The sequence below is a fragment of the Gavia stellata genome, chromosome 2, assembly GCF_030936135.1.
Source record: "Gavia stellata isolate bGavSte3 chromosome 2, bGavSte3.hap2, whole genome shotgun sequence".
NCBI classification, from domain to species: Eukaryota; Metazoa; Chordata; class Aves; order Gaviiformes; family Gaviidae; genus Gavia; species Gavia stellata.
Window position 1 is genome coordinate 41,751,155 of NC_082595.1, and position 23,992 is coordinate 41,775,146.

The 23,992-nt window shown below is 38.9% G+C and overlaps 1 protein-coding gene across 2 annotated transcripts in view; it reads left to right on the forward strand.

Annotated features, from left to right (window-relative positions):
• LOC104250304 (damage-control phosphatase ARMT1) overlaps positions 1-23,992 on the forward strand; it is a 62,399-nt gene that overhangs the window by 20,601 nt on the left and 17,806 nt on the right. The window contains exons 1-5 of one of the 2 annotated variants that reach the window (XM_059835427.1): positions 2,357-2,380; positions 3,350-3,481; positions 6,173-6,429; positions 10,840-10,984; positions 12,774-12,959. In XM_059835427.1, the coding sequence (XP_059691410.1) occupies positions 2,357-2,380; positions 3,350-3,481; positions 6,173-6,429; positions 10,840-10,984; positions 12,774-12,959 (744 nt within the window). Of the gene's footprint in view, positions 1-2,356; positions 2,381-3,349; positions 3,482-6,172; positions 6,430-10,839; positions 10,985-12,773; positions 12,960-23,992 lie in introns of those variants that run through there. The other variant, XM_059835425.1, reaches the window with a different exon arrangement.

Consider the following 23,992-nt stretch of genomic DNA (forward strand, 5'->3'; position numbering starts at 1 on the left):
GTCGACAAAGGTTCATGAGTCATTATTTTTGGTATGCCAACCCCAATGTGCTTAGGCTCTTTGGAAACAGAAGAAATCCCTGCCCTGAGTAGTGTCCATCTGCTATGGGAAAGAGGCAATGCGTTGGCAAGTCACTCAGGATAGTTGTCAGTGCCTAAATGCTTACTGAGGGCTTTCTGTTTCAATAGAGATTTTTTTAATATATATTTTGGGAAAGGTGGGGCAGTGTTAGCAGCATTTGCCAGGGTTGAAATAAGAAATGTAGCAGCAAATAAAAGCTGACAAAAGCAGAATGGGAGTGAGTGACTTGAACAGCTGGGCAATTTCAAAGTATATGGTGAGGTATAAACTACTGAATGTTGTTAAAGTTCTGTTGTTTCTGAATCAGGTGAAGTTTGCCAACTACAGGCTGGATTCCAGGGAGGTGAAAGTAGTTATTTGGTAAAAAATGAAAACAAAAAACCCCACAATAATAACAATGACCTTATGTTGTTGATCTTCTAAAGAATGCTTATTGCTAATAAAGCCAAAGGTCCAAGTAGATATTACTCTTAAGTATTGTAAATATAGATTTAGCTTCTGTTTAGCATTTGAAGTGAAATGAAAACTTCATTTTCTTGCAGGTAAGTGGAAAGGGATCAAAAAAGTTAATAATGTGAATGGGAGAAACGCCCAAACCCTAGATTATTTAGAGCTGACTGAGTGGTAACATACTAAGGCTTCTCCTGTCTACTGCCTCTTACTCTTTTAACACTTTATGCATTCTGTTTTCTTAACAGTAATCAGCATAAACTACATAGTACTCATGAAACATTACAAATCTGAATTTTTCCAGAGATGTGGAAGTACCACATCTGCATTACAAATTTTACCCCTATAGTAGAGTCATGCCAAATTAATTGCATTGTTATAGCTGTGATTAATGATCAGACTTGTGAATGGCTGCTGGCAAAACATAGAAAACTATTTACTTAAATATTAAAGCCTGCACATTCCCTGCCAAAAGTATGATAATCATACCAACTTTCCTAGCATGGTGTCACCATGTATGATTAGCTTCGTATTTACTAAGGCACTGGAGGATGCAGAGATCTGCTTCTGTGAATCTCGCTAAGCCTGTAAATGAGTGAAATGGTAATTCCCATTGACTTTTGCACCTGGCTTTGTTTAAAACTCTCTTAAATCCTTCTGGATGGGTATCTGCATCTTTAAAGTGCTTATCGTTTTAAAATCTAGATTTGTATGACAAATGTAGGTTTCAGAAGCTCCAGCTGTCAAGGGTTTTCTTATGTTGGTTATTGCTGCTGAACAGGGGGCTTCTTTTATTTCATCAGTTTTGAGATGTATTCCTTCTTTCTGTAAAGTCGTAAGTGGTTGTGTTTGTTTAGGGAAGAAAAAGAAAATGTACATCAATACAGTAATATAAGTAAAATAACATACATAAGTAACATACACAGTGTTACTGTTTGCAAGTTCCATCCATGGTTTTGGAGCCCTGGTGTATTACAGAGTGAAAAGAAACCTCTCTACATCAAAGAATTTAATGTGTTTGTACAAAGTGGAGTAAAGCAAAAAGGAAGACAAAGTAGCAAAGGGATGGCACATGCCTTCCCTCACTCCCTCAGAATTGTGATAAAGTGTTGAGAGAATTAGCAGCTCTTTTATCTCAGAGATTGTGTGCTATGTTGTACATGGCCGTGAGCTGTACCACATCTATCAGTCTGGCTTGATGAGAGTGGCAACTCCTTTGTGAAAGAGCGCAGCTGAGTGTCTTTGAGGGAGGTGAATGCAATTAAACTTGATGGGTCTAATCCAGTGTGCACTAGCGCATTGAAGAAAGATTAAAGAAAAGAGTTGACAATATTATAGAAACTAATCTCAGGTAATTTATCTTCTGCTACAGTCCAAACTAGTAGTTTTGCCTTATTCCACAGGGATTTCTCTGTGTGCTTCCTGGTAGAGGCTTATTTTACTAGATGTTCACCTATTTAGAAAGCTGTTCATTCTTTTTTTTCTCTTGAGAATGCGTAGGAGCTGAACTTGTAATTTATCTCAGCCTGGAAACCAATGCTGATGTAGAACAGCATGAATTGAAGACATCTTGTTTCTGTCTCCATTGGAATACCGTGTTTCAACAGCAGTCATTAGCTGGGGGAGATTGCATTTTGTAATGCATACCTAAATGCACTAGGATTGCAGTTTGTTTCAGTTCTGTGTGGGAGCTGATGGAATAAAAATCTCATGTTCTGTCCTCTGCCATGTGTGCTCCCAGCATCACCTAAACACAGTTCTGTTCTGAAGATGTTAAATTTCATCATTTTGTAGTCACTATGCGTTGAAAAAGAAGTTCTGTCTAATGAGACTCCTATCAAGACCTCAGGTCTGAATTTTCATATTAAAAGATTTAAGTAACAAAGGCCAAGAAATCCAATGCATTTCTGCTCCTCTGTAGAAGAGCAGAACCACACACAAATGAGAACACTTACTATAAAGAGTCTAAAAGGCACAGCTAAAAGAGTTGTACAAGTGGTGTGAAGCAGGCTGTGCTAGAAGCACAGAGCCAGTGCTTGCCATCTATCAGAAGGGCTTGAAAATGGGTGAAAGGAAGTCAGTATGGTGATTGCTGGGGATGAGAAAGCATCATTCAGAAAGCTGAAGTTGTGTCCAAGTGAAGGAGTTCAAAAAGACCTTTAGCCTTTGCAGGTTATAAGTAAAAGCACAAATTGGCAAGCCAAAAAGTGTTGTTGAGGAGCAGGTAGGAGTGTCTGAGTAGGCATGGACTCTTCAACCTGGTAGAGAGACTGTGGAGGTGAGATATGATAGAAATCCGCAAAATCGTGAGAGGGAAGATTGATAGCCATTGCTTTTTTTCACCATTCCTTCCAAAATAAAAACGAGGGGGCACGCAATGTAACTGAAGTCTAAAAACCAAAGTGGCTTTTTGCATAAGAGACATGTGAGGAGTCCCTTTGGGTTAAAGTTTATGTGGGTTAAAGGAGTGACTGGATAAGTTTGTAGAAGAAGGACCTTTTGAATGTTGCTAATTACATAGAAACTGCTGGAAATAACCTGAGCTGAAAATAGTGGGAGGCCATGAGATTGTTGAGGGGGAATATCTTACGTGCTGTTATACTTTATCACTGGTGTTGGTAGCTGAACTTGCAGATGAAAGCGGTGACTGGTAGAAAAGTGACTGTTTATCCTATTTTTCAGTAAGGGTCAGTTACTCTGGAAATAACGTATTTGGAATAAATGCCCTTGAACAGCTTCATCAAACAAAAAAGCACTGAAGCAAACATATTAAAAAAATGTAATGTCTAATGGTTTTGTTTTCATGCTGTCTTCCCAGGAATCTCAAGATCACGTTCTTTTGGATATTCCTGTCACTAGAGAGCAGATGAATCACTATCGAGCTGCAGCTGAAACTGCTCAAAGTGAACTTGCAGCACTTTCAGTGAAGTATGATTGTGCCCAGTCAGAGGTACATTAAAAATACTTCCAAATCCTTCTCCAAACCTGAGGATTCTCTACAGTCACTTTTTGCAGAGAATAGAAAGCTTGCAGAAAGTCCAAAACTTCGTGCTTTTGATACAGAACTTTTGTTTCTCATAACATTCTTATTTTTAGAATTTCCGTGTGATTTTTGCTCTGCTTGCTTCTGTGTTCAAGAACTGATTATGAGTTAATATTTGAAAGATTTGAAGCAGTCTAGCTTTTTACCATGATCATCTAAATGCAATCTTTTTTAATTAAACATGAAAATTAACTTTTCTAAATTGTGGTTGTATAAAAGTCCCAGTAGATGTCCTCCTGTTGTTGCTAGTGAGTTAAGGTATAACTGCCCATCCTCACCCATTTCTCCACTTTATTCATGTTACAGCTCTCCAAATTTGCTTTGCTTTCATCACCAGTGAAGTTGTGTTTGAGCTAATGAGGTTGATTTTAACTAGAGAGGCTGAAGAACACACATACATCCTTTTCTGCTGTCCCTGCTGTACGGATGGTACTTCTCAGGAGAGAGGATTTATTAGAGGATAATTTTTAGAGTTTCTGTGTTTTCACATGTAGTTTTTTTTAACATAGTACTGAATAAGGTTGATCTGATCGAATTCAGCAATGCGGGCAGTGGTCAGTTTTAAAATGGAGTTGAATTTGCCTTTAGGAGACATGAAATGCTTTCATTTATTTACATACATAGATTTAGGTGTATATTTTCATAAATACACATAGATACATAAAGTTTGATAGAAACTTGTGGACATTCATCCAACTAGTTGTTTAAACATCTGTACATTTTACAAATGTATATTTCTATTGTACACTGTAAAGTGCTTTGTGATATACTTGCATAGTGCTTGAACATTAAAAAAGGCTCTATTAATGAAATAAGATTTCTTTAATTGTGGATAGCTGAATATGGGAAACGGCAAAACCATGTAGTATTATAGGAGAATGAATTGTTAATACAGTATCCAGTCAGTACTACAGGGATGAGAGTCCATCAGATGAACTTGAATCTGACCAGTTGATCCTGAAATTACTGCAGAGGTCCCCTACATTTAATGGCTATCCAGGATCAGTACTTTAAATTTCAATTTTAAAAAGCCATACAGAATCTCATGTTCTCATAGAAAGAATTTATTACTGGAAATGTTGAATGGCTTTATTGCCAGCATGACTGACTGATTTATAGATTCTTTCAGCACTGTGCTTGCAAAAGTAAAAGAATAGTCAAGAAAGCAGCTGTTCATGCTCTTGTTAATAAAGACCTTCATGACCCAGCTGAGGTCAGAGCCCTGTTCTACTGAGTGCTCTGTAAAACTCACGATATGGGATTATTCTTGCTTTTTCTGCTAGTGGAACTGACCGCAAAAACAATGGACAGAGGAAAAAATAACACATTTTGCAGATGGGGAGTTGAACCACAGAAAAATTTTAAGGTTGTGAATGCTTTAAGCTACCATAGCTTGGTCCAGCTGCCAAGCAAAGCAATCCTATTGTTCCTTCAGCTGCTCATTTCCTTCCCCACACTGCCCCATCCCTTGTGTTGGCACAGATGTATGTGTAGTTTTATGGTGTGCTGTGTTGTTGGGGAACCTGATGCAATTGAAAAATAAAACCTCTTCTGGGTTGTTTTTTAGCCGGATCAGTTTCCCAATCTTATTTCACCTCATAGCCATGTAAGTGCTTCTTCTAGCATGAAAAAGAGGGTGGAGTATGTTAAGTGAAGCCCCTGAGCCTGGGAGAAGGCAGAGCTGCTTTTCTCAAAATTGGAGCTGACATAAAGCAGCACTGAAGTTTGTTCCTTTTAACAAAAAACACTGATTTTTTTATGTGTCTGGTGTGTCTGCCTCAAGCTCAGTCTTTTAGAGAAGCTTGTAGCAGAAATAGTTAAATGGAAAATGGTATTTTTAATTAAAAGAGAGAGGGGAAAGTAAAGAAAACCAACGGAACTCCATGAACTGTTGGGAAAATCTAGCATCATCTCTGGAACAGGTCCTTCGCATTTGGCGGTGATGTCCCTCCTCCCACCCTTCCTTAAAAGGCTCTCTTGCTGTTTCTGTGTAAATCCACCTACATTTGATTGGATTGTCAGACCAAAAAATAACTATTTGCGTAAGCTGAGAAGAGGTTGCCTACAGCACAAGTCTCCAAAAATTTATTTGCCTTTGAATATGCTGCACATCATCAAAAGGGTCCACCCTTGTAAAACAAGATACTTTGCTGTTGCAACTCCCCACAGCTATAGATTATCTGTGGAATTGTGCACCAGAATTGGGAGCAGGGAGGAGGCAGGCAAAAAAGAGGGAATAGTGGTGTTAATGACTGTATTGTAATGCAGATGCATAAGGGAGGTGAGTTAAGGCTGTGCAGCAGAACTTAAGGTGGGCTTTTGCTAAGTTCTGAATTTGTAAATAAATTTATCTTCGTGTAAGAGATTATCTTGAAAAGTTGTATTGTATTACACAACAGCAGCTTTGGGTTTTACAAACCCTTTTCTTCCATTCCTACTTATATGAAAATAAAGTTGTGTCCCTCCACTCAGTCTTGTAGTGTGATAGATGACTGAGTCTTTTGTTCCAAAATGTGTTTCTTGTAGTGCAGTCCTATATTTCAGCCTGGGCAAAATGATTCTTCCCTTTTTTATGAGTTTTCTCCTTTCTGCCTATAGCTTCTTGAACTCAGGTCCAGAATGGTCTCTAAAGAAGCCTCTTTTCAAGAGCTGAAGGCTGAAGCTGAAAGCTACATGGAAAACAATGCTAGACAGATGTCTCGCCTCCTGTCTTTGCAAACCCGAATTCAGGAGATGGAGGAAGAGGCATGTGCGCTCACCACTTCTAAAAACCAGGCTGAGCTGACAGCTCAGGCAGCATTCAAGGAAAACTGGAAGCTGAAGGAGGAGCTTCATGAGCAAAATGCCAAGCTTAAGTAAGATTCATGTGACATGAGAAACAATTTTTGTTTGGGATAACAGAATGGTGCAGTTGTCAATGCAGAAAAATATGTTGGTAGACAGACTTCATTGCATATCTGAATTCTGTTACAGTGCCTTGCACAACTGTTGTACCTGAGTGTGTGGAAGGTATTGAAATTTGAATTTTGGTTTGAGTTGTTAGCCCATAAATGGGGTTTTGAGAGTTTTGTCCTTCAGAGGAGAAATGATGATATGAGTCAGCTTGGTGTAACCTCATTGTATACAAAAAATGAGCCCAGAGAGCTGTTTGTCTGAATGCAGTAGAAGTGATAGGTATGGTTTCCTCATTGAGGTATTTCCATGCATGGCACTGAGGCAAACTTTGTGCCTTTCATAGCATGCTTGTGATGGGCAGTACCTGCAACTACAGCCTAGTGCCCTGGTCAGTCCTTACCACGTGGCGTCTTTTGCAGACATTTACCTGTCAGTTGATATGCTGCATGGGCCGTGCAGTGGTGAATGACTGTGCTGCTGCACCACTCCGGTCTCTTACTCTCTTCTGTGTCACAGCTGGAACAGGAACAGTGTCAAGGGAATTTTTTCCTTAGTGTAAAGCTGTCCATTAGAAACAGCATCATAAAGAAAATATGGTATAATTCCTAGTTAGTAGCATCCTGAAGGATGCATGTTAATGTTTGGTTAATATTTGTTCAGCTTTCAGTAATGTTAGCTTTGTCTGACTTTTCTTCTGTTTTCTTCTGGACATTGCTGTGTGGTGTTGTGTTTGTTTTTTTTTTTTTTTTTAAATGTGCATACTGATTGCATAAAAATTAATATTAAAAGATTGTATCCTTAACTATACTGTTATTAGCATAGCGTGTCAGAGCATTGATCGGTCAGTTCTGCATAACTGCTAATATTTCAGGTCTGTGGGATAGAGACTGATAGCAATGTTGATCACAAATAAAATTGATTGGTGTGAAAATATTCTGAACTCTAAAATTCCAAAATCAGTGTCAGTCATAGTATATTAATAGACACCTTATAGGCTTTTATAATGGATTTTTTCCACCACTACAAGGCTAATATCCGTGTCCATATCAATACTGTGTAGTTAAGAGCAAGTTGAGTGTTCACCAAATGTCTGTATTTCCCAAATGAGTATTTTGCACAGCTGTTCCAGGCTTTCTATGTTAGAAGTGGATAATTAAGTTACTTTAAAATCTAGAGAAATCCATTGCAGTGCACTCGTCTATTACCAGCTGATTCGCAAAAAGCTCTGTCTGGAGAGTGCTGATGTTGATCTCCAAAGATTTTAGATAAGATCCTAATATAAGTGAGGAAATAGTTAAACCGAGAAGTGTATTATGCATCCTAGCAACATAAAAAACATCACAGTCTCTGAGGTAATGGTTGTTAAGATTCTTTAAAATGCTACTTCTGGGGGGGGCGAGGGGGGGGGCGGAGAAGAAAAAAGGAAGAAAAACCTATCCTGTTTGCCTGACTCACTGGGGGAAAACTGCCAAAATACTGTGTATCACACTAGCCTATCGTTACAGTGATATGATCAATTTTATGTGGCATAAATCTGTACTGTCACTCCCAGTGCAGTCCTGGCTGCTCTGTTTTGCCCATGATGCTTGTGTCAGCACTCCTGTTTGTGTTGCTGCATGGTGATCAGGACCAGGGAACTGCTGCAAGAGAGAAATGAGCAAAATAAAAAGCTCAATTTCCAGCTCTACCAATCTCAGGTCCGGTTCTTTGTGCACCTGGAGTGTACCACTGGAGTGCTGGCAAAAGGGAAAGGGATAAATGCAGGGTGAGTCTGCTCTTTTGGAAGGACAAACATGTTGGACCGGTCATGAATCTACAGTGTATGCTTTCGAAGCTTTTTCTCATCCTCAGCTGATGGTCACGTGTGCCACAATAGTAGTCAATGTATTGACTTAATGAACTTTACTCGCTTAGTTTGGCCACCTTAGTAGTGCGTGGCACATGACTAGTCCTAATTAGGTATTCAAGAAAGATTTTCACTGAAAACCACTAATAAAAGGGAAGAGCAAGCCAGTAGGCATGAAATGCACATTTACATTCTATACCTAGGGGTATAGTAAAAAAAGTTTAATGATTTCTGTGATTGGATTCCAAGATGTACACCTCTTATTGAAAATGGTGCTTTTTTTACTCAACCAGTCTATTGCCAAGGTATTTTTAGAGCCCGAACTGTGAAAAGCTTTTTTTTTTTTTTTCCTTTTTCCTCCCCTTCTCTTTGCTCATTAGTTCTGAAGAGCTAGCAAACTGTGAAAGAGCTGCGTTCTACTTTTTTGTACCCAATTGTCTGTTTTCTAGGTGCTCACACCTCCTACAGGAGGTAATTAGGTTATTCGAAGAGTTGTCAAGTACGTGCTTTGTACTTCAGATTGTTTATTTTTAGACGCAGGCATGGTTCTGTGTGTGATGTGCCTCGATTTTTTCAGACCCACAGAACAGTTTGAGGGGTTGGCGGTCAATCTCGTAAGTATTCTAACATATAGGTGTGCATGTGTGGCGTGTCCGGACTCTCATACCTTTTCACTTCTGACTTATCCCTCCTCAGGACAGCAGTTTAGCCATCATCTCACAGTTTAGTTTAGCTGGGGCTGTAGAGGAGAGGAAGGTGCCTGGAGGTGAGAAAGCTGTGAGGCACTTGGTTTCTGAGGGCCAGTGCCTGCTGCAGAAGACAGAGCTGTCTTGGCTCACAGTGTGTGCTGTGCAGTAGTACATGGAACTATCCTCGTCCTGTCCAGAGCAATAATTAACGTTTTCCATTCCTCTCTGTTATTCTTCCACTGTCTTCCACTTTGCAGCATTGACAACAACTGTGCTGATCTCCCTCCTAAGGCAACATCTTAAATTTTTTCACGGGCCATCTCTTTTGCTTGGTGATTTATAACTATTTAACATACTGTGTTCGCACTCACTCTGTGTTTCCTATAGGAGTCTCATGCTGCTTTTTGATTATGGAGTGATGCTGTGTTGCCTGTTTGATTGCCATCCTAGAGGGGAAGATAGCAGAAATGGAAAAGAATGAGTCTAGAAAACGGCTAGCATGCCCACCTTGAAAACTGAGAATAGTGCTCTGCTCTGATAAGCAAATGAGTTTCAATACAATATTTGCTCTAGACAGCTGTTTGGTGATATCTCACATCTTGTTTTATTCTAGTGCTCAAATCTTTGTGAAGAACTTGCTTTAGAAAGTACCTTGTTTCTCAACTGGAAGCTCAATAGTTTTGTCTCTTGCGCTGTTTTTACCACTGACTGTATCTCTCATGAGTGTTATCTGAGAGGTATCGGAGTTGACATTTGGATTACACTAACGGTCATTTTGAGCTTTGTTTGGTTGGCTATTTTTGTTAATCTGTTTCTTTGTAGTTTTTCAGGAGTGATACTCAGCATTGCAGCATGATGAGCAAGATTTAGATCTATATGTTTGCTGCCTATGCAGACTGTGGCAATGCTTGTTTGCTGGACTTGTCTTTGTCCCTGGCAACAGGAGCGATATAACCACATTTATGCCAATGAGTTAATCTGACCACTCTGTTATTTGGTGGTTTGTTCTTACAGACCATTTACAAACCAATACCTGCTGTTAAGGCTGATAACAGATGTTTGATGTGGGATATGTATCCACATGATTGGCACCTTTTGAAAGTGTTGAAATTGATGACAAAAAGCTGCCTTTTCTTCATACTGTTGTGGTAGTCCCTTGATATTTTCTTTTTTTCATGGATCCCTTTAGCCTGAATCTAGTGTGCGCTTTTTTTCCCCTCTTTGCCTCCATGTCCTGTGGCCGTGGGTAGTGTTACACTGCAGAAGACTGTATGTACAGCAAAGTAGTGTCTCCCATCTCCGTTTGCTTTTGCTGGTAAACTTCCCTTTGCAGGTACTCTGGATATCCTACACTTCCATTAGTCCGGGGGGGGGCTTTTCTTTCTCTGGAGTTTGTTGATCAGCGCTGTCATCTTCATTAGAGGGAGAGGGGATGTGAAGTGCTTTTAGCATATTTTTACTATAATTTGACCACTCTCTTCCCCCTTACTTTTTCTAAGCTTTTGCTTGCAGCCTCCATTTCTAGTATCTTGAGGGCACTGTTTATTGATGTTACCTGGTTCTTGTGTTTTATTGAAATCTTGTGCTGAGAATGAGATCATAGAAGATTCTTTAAAGTGCTAATCAAAAGCAAAGATGAAGAAATGTTTACATGTAAGGCAACAACAAAAGTTGTATGTATTAAATAAGAGATATAGAGAATTATATGTATCTTTAAAAATTCATTTTGTGGTATGCAGAAGCTAGCAATAATCTTAGGATAATGTCTTTTGCCTAGAATTCTGTTTCAGAGAACATTCATCCTGATAGGTGTATTTTTTTTCTGTCTGATTTAGTAAATATTTGAATGAGTGTGAAGAAAGCATGACTCAAGCTTCTAAAATCAGCAGAAAGTATGAAGAGCTCCTTACACAGATTTCTGGATTCTTGGACACAGACATCAGAGAAAAAGAGAAACCACAGGAACATTTAATGTCAAAGGTGATTATGTGTAGGCAAGGGTTTCTGTATCGAGATTTCATAGAAGAATATTCAGTTGTCAAAGAAATAAAGCAAGTGATGAAGACGGGAATCTTTGTGTTAAATAATGATTTGCAGACGGTGCTCTCTTAAGACAGATTTGTTTACATATTGGTTTGATTTTCAAAGGTGCTGAACACTAACAGACCTCAATGAACTCAGTCTGGTCTTATCTGCATAAATATTTTATCAACCTGTCATTCCTAAGTACAGGCCTGTTTAGATACTTGGTTGAAAGCTTTCCTGAAAACATTAACACTGGGAGTCACTAGGTGACATGTAAACTGTACACTAGATCTTAACACTTCTCTTGAGCCGACATACCATTAAGTAGAAACATCTGAAATGGTGTACCCTAAAACAACCTTAACTATGCCCTCTAACAACATGCTGTAAATCACTGTGTGGTATTTTCAAAACCTAATCATAAAACTTTATTATTTCCCTTCAGCATATTTCTGTAGTTCCAAAAGCTAAGCTTCCATTTAGGAAAGGAAAATTGTTCATAGACTCTTTTAACCTTTATTGATGCTGCTGAAGGGCAATTTATCCTAATTTTATGCATTTTTCTCATGTTCTGTCTAGTCTTTGCTATCCCTATTTTTCTTCACTTGGGAGCATACTAGGTATTGTAGGAAATTTTGTTTCATTACATTCGTATTATTGTAAAAGTTCTGGCTATAAGGAATACTTAACAAATTAAGATTATCTAGGTAAGTATCACAGTGATTTCTTACAGTCCTTGCCCTCGTAGTATTGCAAGCACGTTGAAATTGTAATGCTAGCAAAACTTGGCTAGTTGTCATTAGAGGCAAAGATGTTTGTATTAAAGCATGTAAAAGTTACAGCTTAAGTTAAGGAAATAACTGGAGTTTAAAAAAAAAGTATACGCTGGCATCTTGTTTTAACAATGTAGTAATAAATCTGGTTGGGAAATCTAATTTGTGCTGAAAACTGTGTGCATGAGGAAAACTTAGCAACTCATTTTTCGGTTTGAGGTCATGGCATGACTGTTTAGCTGCTTCTCCACATTGTGGTTTTATTTAAGACAGAATTGATCTGGCTTAATCTTAATAAATGTCTTGCCAGGAGGAGTCAGGGTACATTTTTTTTTTTCCTTATGCACTCTTTGAAGTGCCCACACTCATCTATTCCACTTCTTGGAAATAGTGTAACATACCAAAACAGCCCTAGAATCCTTTTTCCAAGGTGTCGGCTCCTCAGAACAGCAGCCCATCAGGTATTTGGCCCTGCCCTTGAATATGCTTATGAAATAGCTGTTAGTAACTCAAATCTCCCCATGCCTAAAAAGTTTCAAGCATAAAATGCAGCTTTTGGTTTCTTGTTCCAAATGAGACACATAAATCTTCATGAGCCAAACTGAAATGGTCTGCTTTTTGCATGAAGTCAGTTACATGACCTGTTTTCATTTTCTGACCTCCTTCATATCAAGTGCAGATATGCAGTGACAGTAGCTCTCCACCTGTTTAATAGATCATAGAGATTGTGTGGGAGTAAATCTGAACCACATTACACTAACGTGGGTTTCTGATGGAAATAGAGTTCTCATTTTAATTGTTTTTCTACTCTTTTTAGAAAGGAATAGTAGAGTACAATTATAAATCTGACCTAGGGGTCACTGGAAACACCATGTCTCTATTGGGATGATTAGGAGCAGGTGTACTGGGATGAATATATGTAATTGTTAAGTGCTTTAAAAAAGTTAGTAATACTCAAATGATTTCTCTAGGTCTCTGAAATATGTAAAGAAAATCTGACACTAAAAGACCAGGTTGCTGCTCTTCAAGATGCTATCAATGTCCATGAGATGGAGTCCAAAGCTAGTAGAGAAACTATCATGAGGCTTGTTTCAGAAATGACCAAGGAGCAGAAAAAGGCAGCAGAATACTATCAAGACATGAAAAAATTTAGTAAGGTACATAATTACATGATGTATATGTTTTTCTAGTTTTCAAATGTTTTCTCAAAATTACAAATTAATTTTCAATAGGAGTCGTATGAGGAAAAAATGCTTCTGAAAGACTTCCGGTAATTAGGGTCTTTCCTAAAAAGGACATTTTCCTAAGGTTATTTTTAACTTTTTGAAAGCTTGAGCATGTGTGGAGATTAAACAATAATATTGTGTAAAATAGGTCTGATTTAGATTTGATTTCTTCTGATGATGCTTGTAAATTTAGATCTTTGCTTCCTTCATATTATTGTAGCCTTTGCTGTGCTTGCACAAACAGGTAAATAAACAGATGTTTTTTAAAGCAGTGTAAACATATAGAGTTAATGAATATGTCTGAGGCACAAGCATGGATCAGTTTAAAAATACACTTTTAAATAATATTTATGTGATATTGCAAGTTTTCTGAGGATTTTTCTATTTAGTTTCTTTAAAAATTCTAATGAAAAATTGACAGGAATTAATAGGATTCTATTTTATTCTTTCTCTTATGGAACTAGAAGTAAAGTCTCTTTGTTTCCAGACACCCTAGATTATCTTGTTTCACTGCGTTATAAACTTGTATTTCATAACTGTAACTATTCAGTTGATTCATATCCAAAAAGTTGTAGGCAGTAGGATGGCTCTTGCAGGAAAGCACGGTTTTGCTGTGGGGAACCCATAGAGGAAATCTGTGCAGCAGGGATGATGCCGAAATGAGAAATGTAAGTTAAGTTGTTAGTCAAGTATTCACCAACTTCACCTAGGTATGATTTGGAAGGGAAAAGGATGTGATTTAAGGATTTAATTGCTCCAGGAGAACTCACCATTAGGAGTTTTTGCACATTGCAAAGGATGGACGAACGAAGTGAGCTTCTGCAGCAGTTTTTCTTATTACTTTGTACTTTGAATGATAACTGTGGAAAGTGAGCAGTTTATTAAAACCATAATGAAAATTTCCTACAGGTACCAGAACAGCATGGTTAAAGCTGATGGCCAGAGCTTAAGAAAATAACTTAGACTGCCAAATGTATAGCTGAGTTGTGTGTGACTGAGCTTATAGAAATTTTTAACATAAAGGCAACCTTGTGCAAATAAGTTTTCAAATGTAATATAACATTTTCCCCACCCCCTGCCATTACTTTTTTCCTGAACAAAAGACCACCACCATACACTTTAAAGGATAAAGTGTTCTGATTTGGTTGTAAGCAAAATACTTAGGAGATGATAAATAGCTGACAGTGTGCCCTGGAGAAGACAGAATTTGTTGTGGGGAAGATAAATGTTAAGTACCACAAGGGTCATAAATTTTACTTACTGCTGAAAATACTTCTTACCAAGCTGTGTAAAACTTTCTAAGACTCAAAGGGGAATGAGAGAACCTGCACTGAAAACTTAAACAGGCCCTTTTTGAGAACATTTTGTTCCTGTACTTCACTTCAAACACAGGTGTGTGAGTAAGAGCAGTTTGCTCACTAGGTAAGCCACAATCAGGAGTTGTTTTAAACCAAGATGAGGGCTTAATTTGTGACTTGTTTTGCAGGTTTGCTCCGACTGCCAAAACATATCCAAAGTTGAACTAGTTGTATGAAATATATTTTCCTATCGTTATTGTGCATATGCCAAATACATAATTTATTTAACCCATTTTACAGAAATGTCTTGCTAAATTATTAGCATTGCCTTTCAGACAAATTGTGTGCCATCAGGGCTTATCTAGAGGCTGCAGACTCCTCCAGTCCTGTTTCAGTTTACCTACTTAAATTTGCAGATACTGAGTACATCTATTGAGAAGGTTTTGTGTTCGCAAAACCATATTAAGAAATTTAGTACTGAAAAAAAAAAAGTAAAAAGCCGAAAATACTTTAAATCCACATATCTAAAGGAGGATGTATAGCATCCCATGTTCCCCTGATGGGTGTCTTATTAGGTTACAGGAAGGGCATCAGCGGTATAAAGTCAGTTTGACTTCGTCATATACTTTGCTGCACGGTTTAAATAAGCACATGAACAGAGTTGCATGTGTTGTGACGTGTTTCCCTGTGAAGGCAAAAAGCAAAAATCCATACTGTTCCTGTGCCAGAAGGCACACACACATGGTGGCACGTTCCTGGACTGTTTTCTGAGCTTTAATTAATGGAATTGCCTGTAGCAGAGTTTACCCAGCACATACTGACTACAAGTGATTCTTGCCTGTGCTTGCCTGAACCTCCCAGGGCCAAACATGTTGGTATTACAGATTGAGATGGTGGCCCGTTTCCCTCAGTTTTCTCTCAAAATTCTTCCTAAGAGTATAGAGGCCATCACACTGTTCTGTCAGTCTCTGCAGCAAGCTTCAGCCATGGCATTGTTCCCTGCCGCCTCTCTGAGTCGTTACCAATTTTTCTTGCGAGGTAGTTTTTCACTCCTGCTCATTGGGATTTCTCTGAACTCCCTCTCTTGACCAGGTGCCTTTCTTTATGTCCCAAGAGGAGGCAGCTATCTAATGATCAATTAAACAGATTGTAGATTCTGAAATTCTTGATGAAGAAAATGAAAGCCAAGTTGGGTACATTCAAGCAATATTTTAGCAGGTTATAAGGTTAATATGTGAGAGTAATTCAGAGTGTTCTTTAGTATATTTGATGCTTGAGTATTTGTTGCAGTTAGCTGGTATTCATTTGAGCAGCATTAGCAAGTGAATGATAATTTTATCTACTCCCCTCTCAGCCTCACTGCATCACAATATTAAACAGCAGAAACCCATATAAGTAACAATAGCAAGCCACCATGCTGTTTTTGTTGTAACATATTACTTTTCTTCTAGAATTCTAAACTTCTTACATTTTTGACTAAATATTGCAAGAGCTTGCTCCTGTAATTCTGTAAATATTGCTCATACCTTTATTCTGGCAGTGCTGGATATCAAATTTGCATTTGATGGAAAACAACTTTTAAATGCTGCCCAGATTTCTAGATTGAGAATCAGAATACCCGTTCTTTCTGTATGCCCAGACAGTGATTATTGGTAATAATCATAATTACAGAATTATAACATTGTTTGAGAATGTCTGTAGGTCTTTAAAAATGTCTTATTTGCTCTAAACAAGTTTCTTTCCAATATTTAATACATTCCTATATGCTATTTAAGGTATAGAAGATGCATATATTCTTCCAGATGAATTTGCCTTTCTTACAGCATTGCCATTGATGAACCACAAGAACTAGTAAACTGGCTTGTTCTGTTTCACATCTTCGCTGTTATGTTATTAATGAATAAAATCTATCAAAGTAGCATCTAATCAGTATAAATATATTATAATCAATTGATTGTATGAAAGCATAGCTAATTAAAATATAAACTTATTATTTAAGGAAATTGAGTAAACTTGAGAAACATGCCTACATTTAGAATATACCCAAATACTTTGATTGTAGGAGACACAATCAAATGATTTTAGTTTTTTCTTGTCCTAATAGATAAATAAAGTAATGAGTTGCTCAGTTAGAACCTGGACTTTTTTTTGTTTATAAGATGTCATTAAGAAAATACATATTAGGACAGGTTTCAGCAGGCATCACAAATATTTCCAGACTGAATCATCAGACAAGATGGGAGATAAGAGCAAGCTAGTTTAGAGTCCTTGTGGTGTAACAGTGGTAACTGGAGATGTGGCTGGTGTAAGAAGTCGTCTGGAAGATACCTACATTCTCTTTTAAACCTTATTATTACTGTTAACGTAACATGGGGTTTTTTGTGTATGTATGTGTAATTGACTTGGTATTTTGAGACCCTGTTGCTGATTGAGGTGCCAGTATTAATAATTATGATATAAGTTCAAATATCCTTCTCTGGTCTAAAAATCCTCTCAAATTATTTAATCTAAATACTCTGCTCTTCAAAATAGATGAAAGCCCAAAAGCCCCAAATTTCCAGCTGATGTTGCTACTATATGATACAGTATGAATGTTTCACATAAAAATCTCATGAAAGCCGTTTAGAAGATGGCCCTGTCATTATTACTGAATTTTGACCAAAAATAATCAGTAATTCCTCCAGTTCTGTACATGGGACAGCTATATTGCCGACGTCCAGGTAAGGCTCTGGACACTGTCTCTGTGTGTCGGTCGCTGTTAAAGGTCCAAACTCTTCGCACAGAGCCTCAGTTGTCTCATGAGCTTTCAACTCTGTAGATGCCTTCTTACAGTGTTGTAGGTCTCTTTATCTCATTGGAAGTGAAAAACTTGTGTTTCATTTCTCTGCTGAATTTTTTTCTTTTCCTGTAGCAAATATTTGGTTTCATGTTTCCATAAATTCCAGATTGAACTTGCTGTATTTTAAAGTTCTAATTATTTTTAAATCTGAGAAAAAAGCCAGTGTCTTTACAGTAAGCAAAACAATGTCACTGTTACTAAAAGTGCCTTTGAATTTCTTTTCTTTTGTTCTATAAGCAAACAGTGAGATCTTGACTCCACAGAAGTCAGTGAAACTTTTGTCACCAGTTTAAGTGGGCTTGGGATTTCCCCTAGAACATGTTAGGTGCAAAGCTGATATCAAGTACGAAAATAGCTTTCAGAAGAGTAATTTCTCAAAGTGTTTCTGTGAAAATTATTAATTTTGTTTGACATCTTAAAAAATTGCATGCAGTGTGCACAATTGATACAATGTATTTTAATAACAGAACTTAAATATCATTGTAATTTTGATGGATAACTAATTAAGGAAGAGCTATAGAGGCTTCCCTAGTTGATAACCTCTTATTTGAAAAACTACAACAGTTTACATTGAGTCAGGAGAGAATGAGTTCCTCTAACATCTTTGGTGCGGCTGCCCTTTGCTTTAGCCACAGCTGAGATGATTAATGGGGTTCAGGAAGAGTACGTCCGCATAATTTGTCCACAGGGCTGCTGGGTAATACAGACTGTGTGATTAGGTGGCTGTGGTCTATGTGCAGTCTGTGGGGCAACCTCTGTTTTAACCTGAACAGCAAATGGTGGTTCAGTTTCCCTTCCAGTGAGAAATTGTTTTAGGAGCTACTCTGTGTGTAGAAACAGTGAAAGACAGAAATGAATGCTGCTGGTTCCTGAAAGATTGTTAATTAAAGCTTCATAGCTCTTGAAAGGGCTCAGTGGAAAGGGAAGCCTTCATGCCATCCTCTCTTCTGCAGGTGTTTTGTGGGAAAACCTTTGCAGAGCTCCTGAAACTAAACGTTGCCAAACTTGCAAGCACCTGAGCTTGATTCCAACATGTAATTGGATAAGAAAATGTGGTTGGATACTTTTTCATATTGGAAGCCCACAGATTTTAAAAATTCATGTAAATAGAAATAAATTTGCTAGGCAGTTTAAAATTGAACAAAGCCATTCCTAGGACCAAAAATTTCAGTACAAGAGAGTTTTGGTACCTTCTTTGCTATTTTTTTTTCTTTAGAAGTTAGATGAAAGCTGGTGCTGGAGATAAAAATCAGTATTATTATAACCTCATCTGCAAAGCCACGATAGTGGCTTTTTTCATATGGTGTGGCATATTTCTGTAATGTCATACATGCAAAATAATTAGAGAAAAAAAATTTTAACAGCCTGTTTTAATCTATTGGATTAGATGAAAGTGAAGATTTTCATTTTTGCAGTCTATGGTTAGGTAAATGAGCAATTAAATTTGTGCTTACTTACAACCATAATAAAATGCTACAGGGCTTTTGGGATGTGGACCTGTTGTGTTTTCTCTGAACCTGCTTCAGTTGTGCTCGTGGGTTTTTTGTTTGTTTGCATGGGTTTTGTGTTGTGTGGTGGGGTTTTTTTGTTTCTTTTTTGTTCTTTAGGAAGGGAGAACTAGAGGAGGTAATTCAAAGCTCTGGAAAACTGAGTTTGAACACCTGAATCACTTTGGAGTAGGTAGTGTTCACTCATGTTCTAAAGAAATTTAAAGTTGAAATAGATTAATTATTTATTATAATATGTAATATGATACTTAAACCTGCCTCAGAAATAGTGACTAATTTGACTAGTATCCACTTTAAAAAATATGATTATTGGATGAAATGACAGACCAACAGACCTTATATGTGTATAGGACATGCTAGTTGAAATCTTGTGAAATATGAAAGAATACAGTATATTAAGGAAGAGTTATCACAGCTTTAACAGATCAACAGAGTGAGGATACGTATTAATATGACTTATTACTTAAAAGCTCTTACCCTTCTTGTTTGCTCTCCTTCATTTGTCTGCCTCTTTAATGTGATCATATATCCCTCACTTTGTTTTGCAGTGTTAAATACACCTCTTTCAGCCATTCCTTACAAGAGTCCCTCTCTCTGCTTAAGACAGAAGTAATTTTCCCCACCTGTTACAACTTGAACGCGTTTTCTGTGAATGCAGCTGACCTAATATTGAACACACGATTTCTCATGAGGGAGGCCTTGCCAGTGTCTTGTGCAATGGTCTGGGTACTCTTACATCTTCTCTAGTCTAGTGCAGGTAGGGTGCCAGCAGGTGAATGTCGGTAGACTGCATCCCAGCCTGAGTGGGTAACTTTAAGTGCAGCACTGTGCCATATGAGTCCTTTTTCCCCAGTCTCAGATAGTTGAAGAACCTTTGGTGCTGCTTGCTATGTCCACAGGTGAGCATGGTCATGGTAGATCTGCCACATCTCTTTTGTTTAACAACCAGTCATTGACATGGTCTACCTTGGGTAAATCCACCTAATGTCTAATTCTGTTTTCTTTGAACACCAATTTCCTTAATTATTCATGTTTTCAAAATTTGTTATGTGTCAGTGTTGGGTAGCTTTTTTGACCCTACAAGCTGCATACCAAAACCTTCCTATAACTCAGAGCCATGGGACATTAGCCATAAATGTTGAGGAGCCAAAAAGAAAACACGAGCTGTTGTGGTTCTATCCATTCAGTCTTCTGGGATGGAAATTGTTTTATCCACCTGCACTGATCACTTAAGCTCTTAGGGGTTTGCTTCTAGTTGGGATACCACCTTTACGTGTCACAGTCCTTAAATTTCCGGATACTGTTCAACGTTCAGGCTGAAGCTTGTTGAAGCTAGCCGGTGTAAATGCTGTCCATTCAAGAGAGGTTTCAAGGAGGATTGTTCAGAATTTTGATGGTTTGAGTTTTATGGTTTTTCATTCTGTAAATTGCTTGTTGGTTTTTTTTTTTTTTAATGATTAGGCATCAACAGGCTTGCAGTTCCTTATTTTATACCTTGATCTTTTCATTCAACTGTGTTTGTTTGCAGATGTTCACAATTTGAAACAAGATTGTAATTGGGTAAGCTTCCTGGTACTGGCAAACTGCATTTGCACTGATGTTGTGAAAGGAAAAATACACACTGCTGAAAACTATAATTGAAGTAAACCACTCTTTATTCTTTGCTGTAATTACTGTAATGTAATTCTGAGCACAGGTGGGAATTTTCTATTAATAGGACTTGTTTAGAATAAAAAAGAGAATATGGCAAAGAATTGTGCCAACATTTGTTTCCAAGAGAGTTCTACAATTACATTAGAAAGGGATAGTAACAAATAATTTCCTAAATGACAGGGTTTATTTTGGTTTGTTTTATTTATGTGTTTGCATGTTTGCCTTTTTGAAGCTATTTAAAAATCTTAGTATTTTTAGTATTGTATGTTTATATTTTATTTCCAAGGGTGCCTCCCAAACTCCTTTTTTGTCCATCCTCACTGCTGATCTACATAAATACTCCCAGATTTACTTCTTGATTGTCATGTACTCCATTAATACAAATGACATACTATGCTACACAGCAAGCACATGTAGACCCTGAGAGACCCCTGAGTGGTCACCGTATTCACAGCTGCTCTGGGAACAACTATTTAACTTCAATGTACACAATCTTCGTTCATATTGATCCACTTCCTGAGCCTCTACTAAAAAACAGAAACTTCCAGAGAAATTAAATCACTTTCTATAAATATGCCATCCTCTGGCATAATTTTGTGTCTTGTGGGAAGTAATATTCTCTCCCATTTATTCCTATCGATCATATAATAACCTGAGGAATGAAGACTTAGTCTTTGCTATTCTTTTAGTTGGTTTCACTGCAAATTTTATTCTTGTATATGAATGTGTAAGCACTCTTAAGAATTGGTATTGTGGGGAAAGGAAAGATGTTCACAAGCTGACTGAACGAGAGAGGTGATTTTTTTTCTTTATGTTTAGGTGGGTTATTTTTCTTTCATTTTTCTATCATCATTTGCTTTTGCATCATGGGTCAGGATACACAGTTCTGTCTGTCTGCTCTGCCCTGTTGGGTCAATATTTTATATACAACTGATATAGATATATATGTACTGGCTATTTTTTCTTCTTTCCAAACCAAGTCTTGATTCATCAGAAGATAAAGGGAAATAACTTTTAAAAGCTCTGGGCTTAGAAGGAAAGGATCACGGATGTCAGGGGCTGAATGAGAACCATGACAAAATGCCAAAGATCTGAGGATGTCCCTGAGCAGTAAATCTTACGGGCTATTCACCAGGTAGCCTTGTCTTACAGTACCCTGTCTCCCTACTGAAGTTGATATTGTCTTCAAGTGTATTACTACTGAAATGCAAGGGACTGAGTTCTTAAAATCAAAACAAGTTACAGGGATACCAGATAGAACCGCCATCCCGTTAGTCCTTCCCCAGTCATGCTTCTGCACGTCGACAGCCCAGCTGAGCAGCAGACGGGGGCAGTTGTAGGCTCTGTGGAAGGACACATAGCTCTTCATCGGCTTTCTTCTATTCCTCAGGCAAATTTGACCTTATGATAATAGGGATTTTGCTTTCTTCAGAAGATGACATAGCTCAGAATTATTTCCTTTTTGAAAATTTTTCTGAGTGTTTCACCATCTAAGGATTTCTTCTTTGAGGTGAAATTGGTATATGAGCATTTCCACCTTCTTTTATGCTGTCTAAACGTCATCATCTTTTTTTGTTTGGCCCCTCACTTCCCATTTCTGTGTGTAATAATCTCAGGAACTTTTGTCACATTCAGGTAAGCTGATCTCAGACATCACCTCTAATTCTTCTCTTCACACACAAAATAACTAAGGTTGGAAAAGACCTGTAAGATCATCAAGCCCAAACATCAACTAACATCACCATGCCCATTAAACCATGTCCCACAATGCCTCGTCCACACATTCCTTGAACACCTCCAGGGATGGTGACTCCACCACTTCCCTGGGCAGCTTATTCCAGTGTCTCACCACTCTCTCAGTAAAGAAATTTTTCCTAATATCCAGCCTCAACCTCCCCTGGCGCAACTTGAGGCCGTTTCCTCTAGTCCTGTCACTTGTCACTTGGGAGAAGAGACCAACACCCACCTCTCTGCAACCCCCTTTCAGGTAGTCGTAGAGAGCGATAAGGTCTCCCCTCAGCCTCCTCTTCTGCAGACTAAACAACCCCAGCTCCCTCAGCCGCTCCTCTTAAGACTTGTGTTCCAGACCCCTCACCAGCTTCGTCGCCCTTCTCTGGACACGCTCCAGCACCTCAATGACCTTCTTGTAGTGAGGGGCCCAAAACTGAACACAGGATTTGAGGTGCGGCCTCACCAGCGCCGAGTACAGGGGGACAATCACCTCCCTACTCCTGCTGACCACACTATTGCTGATACAGGCCAGGATTCCGTTGGCCTTCTTGGCCACCTGGGCACACTGCTGGCTCATCTTCAGCCGGCTGTCAATCAACACCCCCAGGTCCTTTTCTGCGGGGGAGCTTTCCAGCCACTCGTCCCCAAGCCTGTAGCGTTGCATGGGTTTGTTGTGACCCAAGTGCAGGACCCGGCACTTGGCCTTGTTGAACCTCATACAATTGGCCTGGGCCCATCCATCCAGCCTGTCCAGATCCCTCTGCAGAGCCTTCCGACCCTCGAGCAGATCAACACTCCCGCCCAACTTGGTGTCGTCTGCAAACTTGCTGAGGGTGCACTTGATCCCCTCATCCAGATCATGGATAAATATGTTAAACAAGACTGGTCCCAAAACTGAGCCCTGGGGGACTCCGCTTGTGACCGGCCGCCAACTGGATTTAACTCCATTCACCACAACTCTCTGGGCTCGGCCATCCAGCCAGTTTTTTACCCAGCGAAGAGTGCACCTGTCTAAGCCACGATTTGGCAACTTCTCCTGGAGAATACTGTGGGAGACAGTGTCGAAGGCTTTACTAAAGTCCAGGTAGACAACATCCACAGCCTTTCCCTCATCCACTAGGCGGGTCACCTGGTCATAGAAGGAGATCAGGTTGGTCAAGCAGGACCTGCCTCTCATGAACCCGTGCTGGCTGGGCCTGATCCCTTGGGTATCCTGTGTGTGCCCTGTGAGCGCCCTCAAGATGAGCCTCTCCATAATCTTCCCCGGCATCAAGGTCAGGCTGACAGGCCTGTAGTTCCCCAGATCCTCCTTCTGGCCCTTCTTGTAGATGGGCGTCACGCTGGCAAGCCTCCAGTTGTCCGGGACCTCCCCCGTTAACCAGGACTGTTGATAAATGGTGGAGAGCAGCTTGGCAAGCTCCTCTGCCAGCTCCCTCAGCACCCTTGGGTGGACACTATGTTCAAAGAGTTTGTGTGTGTATTCTTTTGTGTGTATTTTCTTTGGTTAGCCCTGAACTCGTCAGGCAGTTGGACTAGATGATCATTGTAGGTCGCTTCCAACTGAAATATTCTGTTCTTTTCTTTTCTTTTCTTTGCCCTCTGAAGTGTAGTACTTTGGCTTTATTTGCTTTACATCTTGTTCACTGTTTGTTTTCTAAGTCATATTATCGGAATGCAAAAATAAGATAGCAATAGTTTTACAATAAGAAATTGTTTTTTTGTTTACCTGCAAATTTTATGCATGTATTACTTCTTGCAGACCACTGCAAGACATTAATCTATAGTGTGATTACAGCAGGCTTTGGGCTTTCATCAGTTTCAGTGGGAGTTCTCCTATGAAGCCCTGATGTTGAGCCCATATGAGCAATATGGGTCCTAATTTCTCTGTCTGCAGTACCTGCTTCTGAGTTATTCCCTGTGTTGTGTGCAGAGGGG